This window comes from Mauremys reevesii, linkage group 3 (genome assembly GCF_016161935.1).
Source record: "Mauremys reevesii isolate NIE-2019 linkage group 3, ASM1616193v1, whole genome shotgun sequence".
Classification (NCBI taxonomy): Eukaryota; Metazoa; Chordata; order Testudines; family Geoemydidae; genus Mauremys; species Mauremys reevesii.
Genome location: NC_052625.1, coordinates 99,077,138 through 99,094,222, shown reverse-complemented (window position 1 = coordinate 99,094,222; position 17,085 = coordinate 99,077,138). Strand labels below are relative to the sequence as shown.

At 42.7% G+C, this 17,085-nt stretch overlaps 1 protein-coding gene across 6 annotated transcripts in view; it reads left to right on the top strand.

Annotated features, from left to right (window-relative positions):
• The window catches only part of GINM1 (glycoprotein integral membrane 1), a 63,378-nt gene that overhangs the window by 27,419 nt on the left and 18,874 nt on the right, over positions 1-17,085 (top strand). For 5 of the 6 annotated variants that reach the window (XM_039528905.1, XM_039528904.1, XM_039528906.1 and 2 more), the window contains 3 exons: positions 921-1,072; positions 3,176-3,332; positions 4,147-4,280. In XM_039528905.1, the coding sequence (XP_039384839.1) occupies positions 921-1,072; positions 3,176-3,332; positions 4,147-4,280 (443 nt within the window). The remainder of the gene's footprint in view (positions 1-920; positions 1,073-3,175; positions 3,333-4,146; positions 4,281-17,085) is intronic. The other variant, XM_039528902.1, reaches the window with a different exon arrangement.

The following is a 17,085-nucleotide window of genomic DNA, read 5'->3' as shown; positions in this document are numbered from 1 at the left end:
TAAAAACAAGTTAACTATACTGACTTCATCTGAGGGCTGAAGCCCTAAGTATTCAAGTTCTTGCCCTGGACAGAAGTCTGAGTTCTGACTGAGTAGTTCTGTGCTAAGAACTTTGTTAAATTCTGCTTAGCCCCTCTTAAGCACTTGTAACTCCTATTGAGATCAATGGATTCTATTTTGCTGAGTGTTGAATGTCTTCAGTTCCCATTAAACTTAATCAGAATTCAGGGGACTTGGCATTTAAAGGTTGCGAGGATCGGGAGCTGCAGGTGCTTTGCATCTCTTAGGATTTGGCACTTTAACTGTATATTCAATATCGTAATTCAGGAAACATTCAACAAGCTTGTGGATCCACTGGGAAATAACTATATAAATTTATCTTAGTATTTTCTCTTATTTGGCCATAAGTTTTTCATAATGCAAGGCACTGCTGCATAAATAAAAAACATAAATAATTAAAAAAATATTTTGATATTAAGTGGCTTTACTGTAAAAGCAATGAATATTTTAGGGTCTTATTGGGTGATTTGAAGACACAAGGCCAAGCACCTTGTGTCTCCCAACATGGACAAGCTGTGCAGTGCATCAACAACCTGGATGTGACATCCAGACCAGCCTCAATTCATATGCCTGACCACCTGCACATCAAAATATCAACACAAACTTGGACTCTTCATTTTCACATCTCTCTCACACACACACACTCTAGTGGTGGGAGCATGGTGTTTGGGGAGGAGGACAGTAGATGTGTCCAGGAAGCATTGAGAGAGAGAGGTGGAGGATGTTGAGTGTGTGATCATGGTAGACTTTGGGGTGGCGGGTATGAGGCAGATGTGGGTAGTAAGGTCATGAGGATCGGTGGGACTTCTGTTTCTGTTTCTCTTTGTGACTTTGTGCATTGCATAATTATCTGTTGACAGTGGAAACTAGAAACTCTGATAACCTATTGGATCAAAGGCATTGGGGAATTGTCAGTGTTCGCATCATGTTTCGTGAGTGGCCCTTGGCATCCAGATCAAATTTGCTGTTGATTGTCATTCAGGAAGAGGTGACAGAAATCGATGGGAGAGAGGTAACACTAATCATGTTTATTTGCCCGTTCTAAATTGGAATAGTAATTTTACAAGTTTTAACTCTCATATGCTTAAGTGCTGTGCTGGATTGGGGATAAAGTGCTTAGCACCTTGCAAGATCAAGGCCTAGACTATTTTGTCTCCTTATAGAATATTGTGTCTGAATTTTAAGCAATGCCCTAGCCCCAAAAACTTGGTAGTTGCCATGAAAATAATAATCACAGACAGGCTTTAGGAGAGACACACTGAGGGCAAATGAGCTCTTAAGAAAAAATAATCTAATTTGCTATGGAAAGATGTTTCTCAATTATAGTTGAGATGAGAATTCAGGAAATATCTGTCGTCAAAAAAATTGAAAGTATGCAGCACTTTATTTTTCAAAATTTTTGCATAAATTGTTAGCCACTCACTCTTCAAACCAGAGAAGTTCTGCACTGAGCATACCTAATGATACAAGTTGTTGCAGCAAGTAAAAATGTCCAGGTTATGGTTTAGTATACATTTCTGTCTTATACAGGCTCTAGTTTTGCTGAGATTTCACTATGAAATTTACCACAGCAGTAGAACACTGATTTTGTTAATAAGGAATTATCAAAATGGCTTATATTCTCCTTTCTCTGTGCATGCACAGACATTTAACAGGTAGTACATTTGTCAAAATAATTGTGACTGTAGCTTATTAAAATGATCTGGTAATACATTCTAAAACACTCAAAACAATGAAAATGTGTATTACACCTTTTATTATGGAAAAAAATTAGCTTAAGCCTGTGTTGCATTGGTTCCTACTGTGACTACCATATAGTAGGAATGCTTTGTTTCAGATCTTTCACTATTCTATACAAAATACTTCAAATCTTGATAGGGAGTTAGTACTAGCATATTAAACTGTTTTATTTCTGTCTGGGGCTTTCACTCTTTTCAATCCAAAGAAGAGCTCTGTATAGCTCGAAAGCTTGTCTCTTACCAACAGAAGCTGGTCACCCACCTTGTCTCCTTAATATCCTGATACCAACACTGCATCCAGTCTTGATTATCAGCTGACAGTGAACAGATGATTCATATTATGCAGTAGTTTAAATTCTGAGCTACGCAATACTGTGCATCACCAAAGGGCAGGATCCAGCTAATAGCTTACATCCTACTGCATTCCTTTTTGTTGACAAACTTCCATGTTGCAGTCTTTGTCCTGGACCCAATGTACATGCCGGATTTCTGTCAGTTCCTGGTCTTGTATTTTGAACAGCTGTCTTGTTACTCTTCCACACTGAAATTTTTCCCTCATAAGTCAGTACTTCTAATGATCATTTTTTAGAAATAAAGAATGTCAAAATAATACATCACCTAATATTTGGGTGGAGGAAAAATACGAGATTGTTTTAGGTCAATCTAGTATAAATATGGTTACAAAATATGCATATTCTGTTTGTACTTTTTAATAACTTTGTTACATCAGTGTTGTGCCACTCCCTACTCTGAATATTGTAGCTTTAAATTAAAGAAAGAGTAGGTAAGCGTAAGCTGCTGGAAGGACAAATGGAGATATTAATCATGTTGGCAGAACTTGTTTTGCTGACAAGCTGAACTGCTGCAGGTCATATCAGAAACCACCCCACTGGCTCTGCAGATAAATACACCTGTGTAAAAATGCGTTATCCCTTGATGTCAGACTTTGTAAAGTAGGAAATGGTAGCAGTAGTGCCTAGTGAATGGCCAGTAGCATAAGGCTCAGTTCAGCAGTATACTAAATCACGTGCAAAATCCTATTTACTTCACTGGGACTACTCACGTGCTTGAAGTGAGGCAGGTGCTTAAATACCTTTCTGAATCATAGCCATAATGAATTAGATACAACTCTTGAAAATCAAGGCGATCATATTAACATACCTTTTTGCAGGAACAGGCACCTTCCCAACCTTTAATGCACTTATGCTAATGTATAAGTAAATAAAAATAAATACTATTAATTATGTTAGTAATACTTGTGCATCCACAAAAATCTTCATGCTAGAGTATTTTAATGGAGCTTGTTTTTAGCCAGTGGCCTGCCTCACCCTTACTTTAAAACAGATATAGAATTCCAATATTTTTCTCCTTTGCAGGTTCAGCAAGAGGAGGTTACTGAAATAAACATATTAATTAAGGGCCTGAGAGTACTTAGACATTCAAACCATACTGTTCCTCTGAAGGAAAGCATGCTGTATTCCATCCCCAGGGAAAATGACATGTTGTTTACACTTCCCAATCTCTCAGGAAAAGGTATGTAATATATAGCACTTACATAATGCTATTAATGCATAGATCACAAAGCATTTGACAAAGACAGGCAAGGTTCACTATCCCTGTTTGATTGAGAGGGAAGCTGAGGCATGTAGAGGTGAACTGACTTGCCCAAGACATACACTCTCCTGTTCATCAAGAGATTATTGGTTGTGCCTTATTTTAGCACTTTAGCATTCTGTGTGCTGTTTCTTTTGTTCTCTTTTCAAATGCATTTTTTCTTCAGAGGTGCTTCTGAAATGACATTTAAGATGATGGGGATCTAATATCACTGTAGTTCTCCTAGCTGAGTTGTATTTGCCATTTCTGTCATCCTACAATAAAGTTTACCATTGAAGCTCTCTCAAGACAAGAATTGAGTTCTGTAAAGTAAGTTCCTGCCTGGTCCTTTTCAATATAGGGAATAGTTTGAGTTACCAAATTTTACTTTATGTTGAAAATGTGGCCAGAATTCAGTTTCTGTTAATCAAATTCTCTTATGGGTTTACTAAGAGACTTGATGAATTTTATTTCTCACCTTTTTGCAGATGACAGCTAAAGTTCACAGTTGAATCTGCCTAGTAATGCTACCTAGCTTCTTTCAGGGTTTATTCCGAAGGTCAAATGAAAATGTCAGCTTTTAATTATTTGTATTTTCATTATAAACTTAGATAACCTTGCAACGCACGCACACATGCAGCATTACTTTCTTTTGCTTACTGTGTGCATTGTTAGATTATATACTGCGCCACCAGAAGTTGTGTGGGTGAAATGAAGCTAAAAATGTTTGTTTAATGATGCTTTTCTTCTTTAGTAGATGTTCAAGGCCCACTGCAACCAACCAGTCACTACCTCCTCAGGCAAGTAGAAACTACAGTAGATGAAGAGACATTACCTGGCAAGTTACCAGAGACTCCTCTCAGGACAGAGCCTCCATCATCTTATAAGGTAATTGTTTAAAATACTTATGATGTCCATCTTAAGTCCCTGTTAAAATTGAATCAGAAATTTCTCTAATTTTGTGTTTAGCATTGGAAATGGATAAGAGCAAGTGAGAAATCTAGAAGAAAATAATGGCAGTTAGGGGGAGTGGTGTTGAGAAGACTGGACAATTAAGTTTGTGTTTATCAGCATAGTGCTAATGTTACAGAATCTTAGTCTCTCCTTCTTTGGAATCAAGCAGAAAGCAGTAAATTATCCCCATTAATCCATGGCTAGGAAAGGAAGCCAGACGCTCCTTGCCCCCCAAGTATGATTCAGTAAGTTGTGCGTTGCAACACGAAGGCCATCCACATGCCATTTCAGCAAACATATTGTGCCTTTCTGGAGGCTATGATAGCTATTCTAGGGATAGAAAGCTGAAAAGAATGAACAGTTCCTTCAGAGGAGGGACTTTCCAGGTGTTAGGGGGCTTATTCCTTCACCCTGTCACTTCCTGGTCCTTCTCACATGAACAGAGAGAAACAATACCCAAAGTCTGAAGGTGTAAACAATTGGATGTTTATTGGGGTGAACTTCCAGCAAGCATGATTCCAGTTTCCTTCCTCAGTGTCCCCCTTCCCAGCTCTGACACTACAGAGCCTTGCCTGTGTCCCTGTTCCCATTTCCCCCCACCTTAGCAAAACATGATTCCAATTCCCCCATTCCCTGTTCCCATTCCCCCCCCTTACTTCCTGATTGACTGCAGACTATATAGTAAAACTTGAGTTCTGCTTAGCTATACCTTAGCCAATCATTTTACTGAAATTTAACTAGCCAATCCTAACATTGTAACATGGTTATTTAACCAGTTATATCCCACCACCTTAATTGGTTTACATCCAACAAAATTAATTATACAGCAGACTGAAACAATCACAGAACCAGGCAGAGATTATACAGACAAACAGTAGGGAAGAGGAGATTACAGTGATAGAACAATACAGAAATGAGGATTTCACAGCCCAGCTATTGATAAGTGAGTTCTTGCCAGATAGGATGCTATCAAACTAAGTTTCCTCTTACATTTTCTAGGCTCTTCCCTTTCTCTGGAGGTGATAGGAATATCAGGACAGGATTGTATTCTTAACAGCCCAATAGCACCTTATTTCATTGTGACTAGTTTGGAATGTCAGGATGTGACCATACACTTCCCAGCTTATGGCTGCCTTTGCTGCTTAGCCTAAGAACGAGGCCTTAGACTGTCACAGTAAGAGAAGCCCTTACACCAGCAGACAGTGATTTTGATTCTTTCTTTTATACCTCTATAACTAGCTAAGCGATGAGAATACACCTAAATTCTAGGCCTTTGCAGACTGCTGCTTGGGTTTTTCTTCGCTGCATAGACATACCCTGTGGCTGGCCTGTGCCAGCAGGCTCAGGAGCTGTTTTATTTGGTGTGTAGACTCCTGAAAGTCTACACAGCAATGAAACAGCCCCATCGCCTGAGGCTGAGTTGGCTAGCATGGGCCAGCCATGGATTTTTCTTTGCTGTGTAGACATATCCGTAGGCTGTGGCTACACTTGCACGTTATACCACAATAAAGCCTCTCAGAGCACTCTACCTTACTCCCCATCCACACTGGCAAGATATGTAGAGCGCTCTGACTCCCTGGCTGGAGTGCTCCTGGTACTCCACCTCCTCGAGAGGATTAACAGCTGTTTGCGTATTGGGTGAGACGCTTCAGTGCCAGTGTAAATGAGAAGTAATGTTACAATGCTCTAATTGACCTGGAAACATCCCATAATCCCCTTAACTGAAGTGGCCTCTCTTGTCTTTGTTGTGAACTTGGGAGGTGGAAGTGCCCTTTCAAAGGTCCCTTTTGGAGTGCTGGCTTTTTTTTTTTTCCCTCAGACCAGATTAGCAAACAGTTAATGTTCGCTTTGAGTGAGGGAGGAGGGTCTGAACTTACAAGACAGTGTGCTGACACGCTCAGCACTCCAAAACACACTTCACTCTCCCTGTCGCACTCCACCCCACCCCTCCATTTGAAAAGCATGTTGCAGTCACTTGTATGGTGGAATAGCTGCCCATAATACACTGCTCCCAATGCAGCTGCAAGTGCTGCAGATGTGGCCATGCCAGTCCGCTTTAAGCTCTGTGTGGACAGACTGGAGCGCTTTCCCTACTGCACTCTCCGAAGGCCGGTTTAACTTAAAGCGCTCTACAGCTGCAAGTGTAGCCAAGCTCTTAGAGGCCAGCAACAATCACACACAAAGGAAAGATTCTGTTCAGTCTACTCCCAGGTGAGGAGAGTAGTTACTGCTACAACACTCCTGTTTTAAAGACTGTTGCAATCAGATACAAAAAGCGAGCGAAAACAAAACACTACCTGCAAGTCACCACTGCAGCAGGTTAATGCCCAGCATTGTGCCATTTAATTCCCGGGACCCAAAATGGAGGCTGCGTTGGGGCCTGGTGGGCTCCTGCTGCTCTTCCTCGTCCTGGCGCTGCTCGGCTCCGCAGTTCCTCAGCCAGGTACCGAGCGGGGAGACTCGGCCTGCGGCGGGGCGCGGGGTGGGGGCTTGGCGCGGCTTCCATCAGATACAGGGGGTAGAGTTTGGGTCCGTGGCTCCCTTCACTGTACAGATTGTCCCAGCGCCCCGGTGTGCGGGGGTAGGGGGCGCACTTGGCATGCCGGGGTGCGCGGTGTGGGGGTATTGAGGGGTGCGTGTACATGGCTAGAATCAGGCTGCCCGTTTGAAAATACAGACCTGATATTTGCCAAGTGCTGAAACTTGACATTGATGATCTGTTTTCCAAATGCAATTTATTAAAATGTGCTTGGGTGATTCCATGTTATCAGACTGCACCAAATGAGTTTACCAGGAATGGATCTCTCCTTTTTTGTTTGTTTGTTTGTTTGTTTTTTCTCTAACTTTTCTTGTGTATGGAAGGGAATGCTGCAAATTGATGGTTTATGCACATGTTAATATTTAGAAAAACAGCTGGTTGGGGGAAGAGAGAAAATACAGGTATTAAAAATTAATTTGCACATGAGCTGTATTTTTTTTTTTGGTATTTTTAATGCATACATCCACATCTTGACAGCTCTGTGCTATAGATTAACATGATGCTGTAGTCTCAAATCTTGCTTTCGCTGCTACATGATTGAGCCAAGAAAATGTTACAATATAGAGAGTACATCGAGGGGTGGGGTTTGGTGCTGAAATATATATTCATATGATTGGCTGTTGTGAGCTAGGGATTTATTTTGGTACTATTTAAGGGTTGCTTTTGTTGTAATTAGGGGATACTTCATGAGACCTGTAAACAATAACCTCTAGAATTACTCCCTCCCCAACCCAACAACTGGGTCTATGTTGATAGTGAAGTTGTGAATAAAGCAACCTCTAATTACAAGTATCAGAGGGGTAGCCGTGTTAGTCTGGTTCTGTAGAAGCAACAAAGAATCCTGTGGCACCTTATAGACTAACAGACGTTTTGCAGCATGAGCTTTCGTGGGTGAATACCCACTTCTTCGGATGCAAGCTCTAATTACAGTAGTTGTGAACTTCAGAGCATCTTATCACAGAAGTACCGAATGGGAAACTGCTGTTGGGTTAAGTAGTCAATTGGGCTGTTAACACACAACTGATAATATATATAGTTTTTTTTTTTTTTACAAAGCTCTCCTCAAGGTAACTGTGTAAATAAAATAATATTTTAAGAAGCCTGGTAGCAAGCCCATTAGTGGTACATCCTGTTCTGCAAGTAGGAAGCCTGAGTTTACTTCCCGGTTTCTGCCTCTCTTCACACCGGGCCTTAGTTTGCTAACTGGGAACTCTCAGCTGGGAAACCATGGCCCTGATGCTGTTGCAAACATATAGCATGTGTGTAACTGTTGGTAGGATTGGGGCTTTATAGAGGTTTTCTGTCTGTAAAAGATACAACAGCTGTCAGCATTGACAGCTCTCTTTCTGTGTTGGTGGGATGTATCTACATTGGCCCAGAAACAAGTGAGGCAAGAATGACCGAGTCTCAATTGTTCTTTAGCACCAAAAAGTTACTATCTGTTTGGAATTTCCTTATCACAGTTGATAATTGTCAGAAGGACTCCTGTGTGGATTGAAGTTGGGGGGGGTGGGTGAAACAACTGATTGAATAGGAACAAATGTTTTGTAGCTTGATAGCTTTATGCATGCTTTAGAAATCTATTTTAGATATAGAAGGAACAAAATCTTCATTGCTGAGCAGAGTTACTCTTGACTAGATATGAACTGACTTATCACAATGTAGCTGCTGCTGCAGATTTGAAATGGAAGGTCCCCAGAATGAGAAGCGCATGAATTCTCCCTTCTCCCCTGTTCTATGTGGCTTCGCAAGACATGTGTTGTTTAAAGGGACACAATGAATGGTAGACTAATCTTTACTCTGCATAGTTTTGGATCTGCAGATCTGTGAGTGTGTTTCACAGATCAGAAAACCACTATCACTTTTAGTTAGGTCTGGATTTGGCATTATGTCTGTATATTCTGTAACTTTGACAGTAGGAAGTAAAGTAGGAAGTAAACAAACGTGTACATACAAAAAGAAAAGCATGGCTAATGCATGGTAATATAGTGTAATTTATTTGACAAGTGTAGCTTAATTTTAATTACTTTCACTTATACTGTACTTCTTAGACTAATAATAAATATAATGAAGTTTTAGTAATGCAAGATTTCCCTAGTTGACTGTTCTAAAACTTTACTGTAAAGTATGCAGGGTCTGACATTTTTTGTCCTATAGCCATGTCAGTAGACCTGGTTGCAACATGGGAAATTTTAAAAAAAGTCTAAAAGTCTTGAGTAGACATCCACTTGCTGTCATAAAGAAGTGTTTGGACACTTCTAGTACATACGTGTGGGGTGTGTGTGAGGGGATGCATGCATGCATGAATGTTATGTATGTTGGCATGTATGCAGGCTGCGTGTGCCAGTGTATTGAGAGATGAGTGCACATCGCTAGAAATATGTTCTCATTTAAAAAATATAAACTTAATTTTTATTTGACCTGTATATCTTCTTCAAGCTGAAACTTGACAATGATGGTCTATTGACAATGATGCGGAGAAACTAAATGGATTCTTTGCCTCAGTCTTCACGGCTGAGGATGTTAGGGAGATTCCCAAACCTGAGCTGGCTTTTGTAGGTGACAAATCTGAGGAACTGTCACAGATAGAAGTATCAGTAGAGGAGGTTTTGGAATTAATTGATAAACTCAACATTAACAAGTCACCGGGACCAGATGGCATTCACCCAAGAGTTCTGAAAGAACTCAAATGTGAAGTTGCGGAACTATTAACTAAGGTTTGTAACCTGTCCTTTAAATCGGCTTCGGTACCCAATGACTGGAAGTTAGCTAATGTAACGCCAATATTTAAAAAGGGCTCTAGGGGTGATCCCGGCAATTACAGACCGGTAAGTCTAACATCGGTACCGGGCAAATTAGTTGAAACAATAGTAAAGAATAAAATTGTCAGACACATAGAAAAACATAAACTCTTGAGCAATAGTCAACATGGTTTCTGTAAAGGGAAATCGTGTCTTACTAATCTATAGAGTTCTTTGAAGGGGTCAACAAACATGTGGACAAGGGGGATCCGGTGGACATAGTGTACTTAGATTTCCAGAAAGCCTTTGACAAGGTCCCTCACCAAAGGCTCTTACGTAAATTAAGCTGTCATGGGATAAAAGGAAAGGTCCTTTCATGGATTGAGAACTGGTTAAAGGACAGGGAACAAAGGGTAGGAATTAATGGTAAATTTTCAGAATGGAGAGGGGTAACTAGTGGTGTTCCCCAAGGGTCAGTCCTAGGACCAATCCTATTCAATTTATTCATAAATGATCTGGAGAAAGGGGTAAACAGTGAGGTGGCAAAGTTTGCAGATGATACTAAACTACTCAAGATAGTTAAGACTAAAGCAGATTGTGAAGAACTTCAAAAAGATCTCACAAAACTAAGTGATTGGGCAACAAAATGGCAAATGAAATTTAATGTGGATAAATGTAAAGTAATGCACATTGGAAAAAATAACCCCAACTATACATACAACATGATGGGGGCTAATTTAGCTACAACGAGTCAGGAAAAGATCTTGGAGTTATCGTGGATAGTTCTCTGAAGATGTCACGCAGTGTGCAGAGGCGGTCAAAAAAGCAAACAGGATGTTAGGAATCATTAAAAAGGGGATAGAGAATAAGACTGAGAATATATTATTGCCCTTATATAAATCCATGGTACGCCCACATCTCGAATACTGTGTACAGATGTGGTCTCCTCACCTCAAAAAAGATATTCTAGCACTAGAAAAGGTTCAGAAAAGAGCAACTAAAATGATTAGGGGTTTAGAGAAGGTCCCATATGAGGAAAGATTAAAGAGGCTAGGACTCTTCAGTTTGGAAAAGAGAAGACTAAGGGGACATGATAGAGGTATATAAAATCATGAGTGATGTTGAGAAAGTGGATAAGGAAAAGTTATTTACTTATTCCCATAATACAAGAACTAGGGGTCACCAAATGAAATTAATAGGCAGCAGGTTTAAAACAAATAAAAGGAAGTTCTTCTTCACGCAGCGCACAGTCAACTTGTGGAACTCCTTACCTGAGGAGGTTGTGAAGGCTAGGACTATAACAATGTTTAAAAGGGGACTGGATAAATTCATGGTGGCTAAGTCCATAAATGGCTATTAGCCAGGATGGGTAAGAATGGTGTCCCTAGCCTCTGTTCGTCAGAGGATGGAGATGGATGGCAGGAGAGAGATCATTTGATCATTGCCTGTTAGGTTCACTCCCTCAGGGGCACCTGGCATTGGCCACTGTCGGTAGACAGATACTGGGCTAGATGGACCTTTGGTCTGACCCGGTACGGCCTTTCTTATGTTCTTATGTTATGTTATTTTTCAAATGTTTTTAAAAAAATTATTCAGGTGATTAAGTTATAAGACTGCTTAAAAAGTAGTGTTGTTTTTTTTAACTACTTTGTAACTTACAGTAGCTTCTTGTGTATGAAATGGAATGTTGCATATTGATAGGTTATGTATGTATCAATATGTAGAAAAACTGCTGGCTGGGAGAAGGGAGAAAAATGTAGTTATAAAGATATATATGTGGAATAGCTTTAATATTAATATTTTTAACATGTATACATCCATTTCATGACAGCTCCATGCTATGGGTTACTGTAGTACTGTAGGCCCCAGTGTCGGTCTTGTGAGTTCAGTGCTACAGGATTGGGGCAAGAAAATTTTGTGGTGTATAGTTAATTGTGGTTTTTGTTGTTGTTGGGTGGGATCGAGTGAAGAAGGGAGGTTTATAAAGTAAATTTGGAGTTTTTGAATAGTTTTGGTTTTATTTTGGTACCATTTTTAAAGGTTACTTCTGCTGGAATTAGAGGCTGCTTCATGAGACATGTGAACTTAGACTTTTGATTTTTTTTAAAAAGCTGGATAGTTCTGTGTTAATATTTAAATTGTCACTAAACATCCTCTGATTACAATAGTTGTGAACTGCAAAGTGTCTTATAGAAGCATGAAACGGGAAAGATCTGCTGGGTTATATGGTCAATTGTCCTGCTAATACAAGATTGTAATAAATTTATACACAAAGAAAGTTACTTAGAGGAGAACTTTGCTGATTAATTATTATTCTTTAAAGTGCCAGCAAATCCAGTAATGGCCTATCTTGTACTGTAAGGTAGGAAACCTGAGTTTACTTCCTGGTTTCTTTCTCTCTTCATGAAATGGTTGGGAATTGTGCTAAAGCACAACTGTGGGGGCACTCTCTGGGTATGTCTACACTACGGATTATACCAATTTTACAGAAACCATTTTTAAAAACATTGTATAAAATCGAGTGCACGCGGCCACACTAAGCACATTAATTCGGCGGTGTGCGTCCATGTACCGAGGCTAGCGTCGATTTCCGGAGCGTTGCACTGTGGATAGCTATACCATAGTTCCCGCAGTCTCCCCCGCCCATCGGAATTCTGGGTTCAGATCCCAGTGCCTGATGGGGCAAAAAACATTGCTGCTGGTGCTTCTGGGTACAGCCTCATCCCTCCCTCCGTGAAAGCAGCAGCAGCCAACCGTTTCACGCCTTTTTTCCTGGGTGAACTGTGCAGACACCATTCCATGGCAAGCATGGACCCTGCTGAGCTCAAGACAGCAATCATGGACGTTTTAAAAACCTTGTGCAGTAAATGCTGAACCAGGACCTGCAAAGCCAGGCGAGGAGGCGGTGGCTACGGCAGCGCGGTGACGAGAGTGATGAGGACAGGGACACAGAATTCTGTCAAACTGCGGGCCCCTGCGCTTTGGAGATCCTGCTGGTAATGGGGCAGGTTCTAGCCATTGAACGCCGATTTTGGACCCAGGAAACAAGCACAGACTGGTGGGACCGCATAGTGTTGCAGGTGTGGGACGATTCCCAGTGGCTGCAAAACTTTTTTGCATGCGTAAGGGCACTTTCATGGAACTTTATGACTTGCTTTCCCCTGCCCTGAAGCACCAGAATACAAAGAGGGAGCAGCCCTCACAGTTGAGAAGCGAGTGGCAATAGCCCTCTGGAAGCTTGCAGCGCCAGACAGCTACTGGTCAGTCGGGAATCAATTTGGAGTGGGCAAATCTACTGTGGGGGCTGCTGTGATGCAAGTAGCCAAAGCAATCACTAAGCTGCTGCTACGAAAGGTTGTGACTCTGGGAAATGTGCAGGTCATAGTGGATGGCTTTGCTGCAATGGGATTCCCTAACTGTGGTGGGGCGATAGATGGAACCCATATCCCTATCTTGGCACCGGAGCACCAGGGCACCCAGTACATAAACCGCAAGGGGTACTTTTCAATGGTGCTGCAAGCACTGGTGGATCACAAGGGACGTTTCACCAACATCCACGTGGGATGGCCGGGAAGGGTTCATGACGCTCGCTTCTTCAGGAACACTTCTCTGTTTAAATGGCTGCAGCAAGGGAATTACTTCCCAGACCAGAATATAACAGTTGGGGATGTTGAAATGCCTATAGTTATCCTGGGGGACCCAGCCTACCCCTTGATGCCATGGCTCATGAAGCCATACACAGGCAGCCTGGTCAGTGATCAGGAGCTGCTCAGCTACAGGCTGAGCAAGTGCAGAATGGTGGTAGAATGTGCATTTGGCCGTTTAAAGGCGCGCTGGTGCACGTTACTGACTCGCTCAGACCTCAGCCAAATGAATATTCCCATTGTTATTGCTGCTTGCTGTGTGCTCCACAATCTCTGTGAGAGTAAGGGGGAGACCTTTATGGCGGGGTGGGAGGCTCAGGCAAATCACCTGGCCGCTGATTACGCACGGCCAGACACCAGGGTGATTAGAAGCGCACACCAGGAAGCGGTGCGCATTAGAGAAGCTTTGAAAACCAGTTTAATCACTGGCCAGGGTACAGTCTGACTGTTGTGTTTCTTTCTCCTTGATGAAGCCCCCTCCCTTGATTGACTCATTCCCTGTAAGCCACCACCCCCTTCGATCACAGCTTGCTTTCTACGGAAATAAAGTCACTCTCGTTTAAAAATCATGTATTCTTTATTATTTAATTATAAAAAGAGGGAGAGAACTGACAAGGTAGCCTGGGTAGGGTTTGGGAGGAAAACAGTAGGGAAGGAAAAAGCCACTAAAAAAATTTCATAATTTCATCATAATGAGAGCCTTTTGGTTGGGCTGTCCACTGGGGTGAAGTGGGCGGGTGCACGGAGCCTACCCCCACGAGTTCTTACTCGTCTGGCGGGTGAGGAGGCTAAGGAACATGGTGAGGGGGGAGGGTGGTTATACAGGGGCTGCAGCGGCACTCTGTGATCCTGCTGCCGTTCCTGAAGCTCCACCATACGCCGGAGCATGTCAGTTTGATCACGCAGCAGCCCCAGAGTTGCATCCCACCACCGCTGATCTTCCTGCCGCCACCTGTCCTCACGTTCGTCCCTCCTGTCCTCACGTTCGTCCCTCCTGTCCTCACGTTCGTCCCTCCTGTCCTCACGTTCGTCCCTCCTGTCCTCACGGTCACTGGCATCTTTCCTGTACTTTGCTACCACGTCCTTCCGCTCATTCAGATGAGCTCTTTCATTGCGGGCCACTTCCATGATTTCCGAAAACATTTCTTCTTGCATTTTTTTTTTCCGACGCCTTATCTGAGAGAGCCTTCGGGACGGAGTAGTGAGGCTTGAAAAATTTGCAGCTGCATGAGGGAGGGGAAAAAAGGGAGAGAAGTATTTAAAAAGATACATTTTAGAGAACAATGGTCATACTCTTTCACGGTGAACAACACTATTCACCTTACATAGCACATGTGTTTTCACTACAAGGTTGCATTTTGCATCTTAATATTGAGTGCCTGCGGCTTTGGTGTTACAGATCACAGACGCAGGTCCGGGCAGCAGAATTCGGCTTGCATGCGGCCATGGTAAGCCATTGTCTTTCGTCTTCTGCAGCCTTCATCTATCCAGCACCCTCCTTTCCCAAATAGCAAGCAAAACCCATTGAGTACTGCTTCATTCCTGTTAACTTGCAGCAGCAGAAACCACCCCGTGGCTGGTATCATGGAAGATCACTGATAAACACCCCCTCTTCCCCACTCCACCCCAACCGCATGGCTGGTAGCAGTAAAGATCCCTGCTAGCAAATTGGGTAAAACCTCAGTGCCAATCGCGCCCCCCCCCCCCCCCGCTTGGCTACCTGCAGGGAAGGATTTCTTTTAAGCCACAGGCAAACAGCCCAGTAGGAATGGCCATCTCTGTCCCCTTACTTAAATTCCTGAATTTCAACCAGGTTACCATGAACGATATCACTCTCCTGAGGATAACACAGCGAGATAAAGAACGGATGTTGCTTGAATGCCAGCAATCACCGGGACCATATGCAGCTAGGCTTTGTCATGCATTGATACCAGTGTCATAGGTCTCACCCCCACTTAAAGCTGTTGGGTTCCAAAATGGGGACCTGCATTGGTTCCCCTAAACTAAAATCCTAGTTTAGATCTGGTAAAAGCTGCCACCACCCAATAATGTACGTGTATTGGGACACAGTCCTTCCCCAAAATCCTTGGGGATCCCAAGAGCCCCAAATCCATGGAGTTCTTACACCTAGGAGAAATAAACCATTCCCCCCTGCTTCCTTCCCCCTCCCTTTTCCTAGGAGAGATACCGGAATCCAACTACAGAGGGATGCCTCCCTCCTCCCCTTTCCCTGAGAATCCACCCAAGGAAAGATCAACCAAGTCCTTTACAGAAAAGATTTATTAAAGAATAAAAAGAAAGTAACTGTCTCTGTAACCAAGATGGAACAATACACAGGGTCTAAACTTATCAATCTCTGGAGAGAATTCCCCCTCCTTTCTTTCGCAGTAAAAGCAATAACAGTACAGAATTAAAGAAATTCTATAGCAAAACACAGAATTGCAAATACAGAAATAAAAGTATAAGAATACTAGTTCCTTGCTAATACTCACTAGCTTGAATAGAAGAATTTATTGCAGAAACCTGGGAGGACTTGATTAAGATGTCTGGACTCCCTCAACTCCCAAGAGACACTCTCTAAAAACAAAGAACAGAAAAAAAAAACTTCCCTCCACAGGGATTTGAAAATATCTTGTCCCTGATTGGTCCTCTGGTCAGGTGTCCACAGGTACTGCTTGTTAACCCTTTACAGGTAGAAAAAAACCTTAACCCTTAACTAACTGTTTATGACAACCAGATTACCTGCTACATGCATGGCGTGGTCAAGTGTCCTACCATGGAGGACGGAATAAACCAGCGCTGCCGAGAAACCTTCTGTAAAGGCTTTTGGAGTACCTCCAGGAGAGCTTCATGGAGATGTCACTGGAGGATTTCCGCTCCATCCCCAGACATGTTAACAGACTTTTCCAGTAACTGTACTGGCCGCGAATGCATCCCAAGTCCTCAGGGCAAATTTAATCATTAAAAAATGCTTGCTTTTAAACCGTGTCTTATATTTACAAGGTACACTCACCAGAGGTCCCTTCCATGGCTTCATTGTCTGGGATAGTTGCTTTTGGAGGGCTGGGAGGGTAATTCTGTCAGGGTGAGAAAAAGCTCCTGGCTGTTGGGGAGAACGGAGTGCTGTGTGCTCTCTACAAGCTCATCCTCCTCTTCCTCCTCATCTTCTCCGTCCGCAGAAGCCTCAGCCATGGCTGCGATTACCACCCTCACCTCGGAATCCACAGACAGGGGTGGGGTAGTGGTGTCGGACCCCACTAGAGTTGCATGCAGCTCAACATAGAAGCGGCATGTTTTTGGCCCTGCCCCGGACTTTCCGTTTGCTTCTTTGGTTTTCAGGTAGGCTTGTCTGAGCTCCTTAACTTTCACACGGCACTGTACTGAGTCCCTGGTGTGGCCTCTCTGCATCATGGCCTTGGAAATTTTTTCAAATGTTTTTTCATTTCGTCTTTTGGAACGCAGTTCTGTTAGCACGGAATCCTCTCCCCATACAGCGATCAGATCCAGTTCCTCCCGTGCGGTCCATGCTGGAGCTCTTTTTCGATTCTCAGGAGACTGCATTGTTACCTGTGCTGATGAGCTCTCCACGCTGGCCAAACAGGAAATGAAATTCAAAAGTTTGCAGGGCTTTTCATGTCTACCTGGCCAGTGCATCCGAGTTCAGCTGGCTTTCCAGAGCAGTCACAATGGTGCACTGTGGGATAGCTCCCGGAGGCCAATACCGTCGATTTGCGGCCACACTAACCGTAATCTGACATGGCAATACCGATTTGAGCACTACTCCCCTCGTCGGGGAGGAGTACAGATATTGGTTT